Genomic DNA, 2424 nt, shown 5'->3' on the forward strand with positions numbered 1-2424 from the left:
ATCTGAACCCAATGTGCTCGGGCTGTCATCTGTGACTGAGGAGACAAAATCAGGGGACCTTCTCATATCTATCTTCTCCTTTCTTCTTCCCGCAAGGCATGTGCTAGGTTTTTCATGGAAGAATTCGGCTGCCACGTAAAATCTGCATAGTTTTCCAGACTCTGCACAGGCCAGACTTGGAATGGCTTTTGCACGTTAACTCTCTTCCTACCCCTCTTTCTCCCAGCCCCGTCCATCTGCAAACACAAGTACCAAGTCGGAACCTTAAAAATGGCAGGTGAAGCAAACGAAACCCCAGCACAGTTGGCAAAAAGGTCTAAATCCTCGTGACTTACACATTTTGTTAAAAAAGAAAGAAAATTTAAAAAACAAAAGAAAGAAAAGCAACATAGAAGTGAACATATAATATAAAAAAGCAAATCAGGCCAGTTGGCTCAGTTGGTTAGAGCACAGTGTTGATGACACCAAGGTCAAGGGTTCAGATCCCCATCCCAGCCAGCCACCACCCTCCCCCGGCCCCCAAAAGCAAATGATCCACGATAAAGGTAGAAAGAATCCTTTCGCTTTTCAGAAAAGCTGTGCCCAACACGTGTCAAGCCTCTCCATCCTTTCATGTATCGGTGGGGAGAACAGCCTTGTGTTTATGGCTTTTGTTAACAGTATGGAGGTGTTGACCATGCTGCCCCTCTTCTTCCTGGAGCTGTACATATCCTCCACTGGACTGTCAGACAGGCAGAGGGGGCTGGTGCACACCCCATCACAAGGCCACACCCCAACCATCCCGGCTTCTGGGACAGGGGAAGAGGTTTGAGATGAGGTGAGACAGGCTCATGGTGCTGTCTATCCCTTGCCATTCCCTTTACCAGGGACACAGGCAAGCCCTTCTAGCCTCTTGGCTCAAGCTGCTAATCCCAGCTAGTTCTGAACTTCTCCAAACACAGCCTAGACCTGACTTGATTCCTCAGCAGGCAAATCCTCAGTGCTTGATATTAAACCAAAGAGGTTTCCCAGTACTAGTGTCCTTATAGTCTAGACCAAATACCACTTGGACGCAGAGGGGTGTGTTCAGAAATATAAAAATACACACTCGCAGTAATAAAGAGGCATCAGACACTGCCTTCTGGAGCTTACCCAGAGATCTTTCTTTCGTCTGGTTGGTCGACCTCACCACAGGAAGGCTCGCTCGAGTCCGGCTGCCTCTGGAAAAAGGACTTGGAGCTTCCCCCTCAGACATGGCTTCCAAAGAGTCACCGGACGTCTCTGATAAATGCTCGATTGGGTCACCCAGACTGGGAGGTTGAGGACTGTGAGACAGTTTGGGGCTTCTCGTCTGCAAAATACATTTTAAAGAAAGTGGGAAAATAAACTTGTTAATTATGCTGAAAATATTTTTAATGTCATCTCTGCTAATCTGGAAAAACAAAATGTATGGCAAGGAGAGAAAGTCTATCATAAGGGCTGGATAGAATAAACCGAAGCCCCAGTGGGTAAAAGTATCAGTTATGAAAGTTGCTGGAAAAAAAAATATTGTTCCCTGAGTATTCCATTAAGATTGTTATCACTGTATAAATGCCATTTCGAACAGGGAGTTGAGGACAAGAAGCCACATTATAGGAAAGAATGATGGCAAATCAATTCCTTTTGCTGGACAAATTATAACAGTTGTTATCACATCAGATGGGAATGTACGCATTTCTATCCACCCAACAGGGATGATGTACTCACACCAGAGTAAACCGAACACAGCCCGTCCTTCAAAGTCTCACATCAAGTCTGTTTTCAAAACGAGCAAACTAAGATAGTGAGGGAGATATTTATACTATACCACAGATGAGTTTTTTATTTTTGAAGCAGAAATCCCCTAAATAAGATTATATCTACCTTTGGTTATTACTTACCTTGCCAATCAACAAAAAGTATCTATAATAACTTGAACCAAACACACAGCACATAACTGAATTTCTTTCAGTTATCCAAACTGTAATGGTAGGGGTTGAATGTATGAAATGCTCATGATCTATCAGTCAGTGATAATCCTTGAGTGTGAACTGCAGATTGAGCACCGTGGGAGATTCAGAAAAACAGACAACACGTTGGCTGATGTCAAAGCGTTTCTAAGCTAACTGGTGAAATTAGTGAAGAACCACAAATAATACAAGGTAGTGCACAATTAAGTATAAACTGTGAACTCAACACCTATTGAGCTCCTACTGTGTTCCAGGCACTGCATTAGGTACTGGGTACAGAATGATGCCCCCAAACAGACAGGACTCTACCCTTATGGTACCTGGAGTCTAGTCAGGGGACACACATTACAGACAATTTAAAGATGCAATGACGGGCCGGCCTGGTGGCGCACTGCAACAGTGCGCTGCTTGGGAGCGCGGTAGCGCTCCCGCCGAGGGTTCGGATCCCACATACAGA

The 2424-nt window shown here is 44.7% G+C and overlaps 1 protein-coding gene across 1 annotated transcript in view; it reads right to left on the reverse strand.

Annotated features, from left to right (window-relative positions):
* The window catches only part of KIAA1217 (KIAA1217 ortholog), a 152122-nt gene extending 150795 nt beyond the window's left edge, over positions 1 to 1327 (reverse strand). Inside the window, exon 1 of the mRNA XM_008581007.1 lies at positions 1132 to 1327. Coding sequence (XP_008579229.1) covers positions 1132 to 1234 — 103 coding nt within the window. The 5' untranslated portion in view covers positions 1235 to 1327. The remainder of the gene's footprint in view (positions 1 to 1131) is intronic.
* Positions 1328 to 2424: the final 1097 nt, after the last annotated feature.

The sequence above is a fragment of the Galeopterus variegatus genome, unplaced genomic scaffold, assembly GCF_000696425.1.
Source record: "Galeopterus variegatus unplaced genomic scaffold, G_variegatus-3.0.2 Scaffold2233, whole genome shotgun sequence".
Classification (NCBI taxonomy): domain Eukaryota; kingdom Metazoa; phylum Chordata; class Mammalia; order Dermoptera; family Cynocephalidae; genus Galeopterus; species Galeopterus variegatus.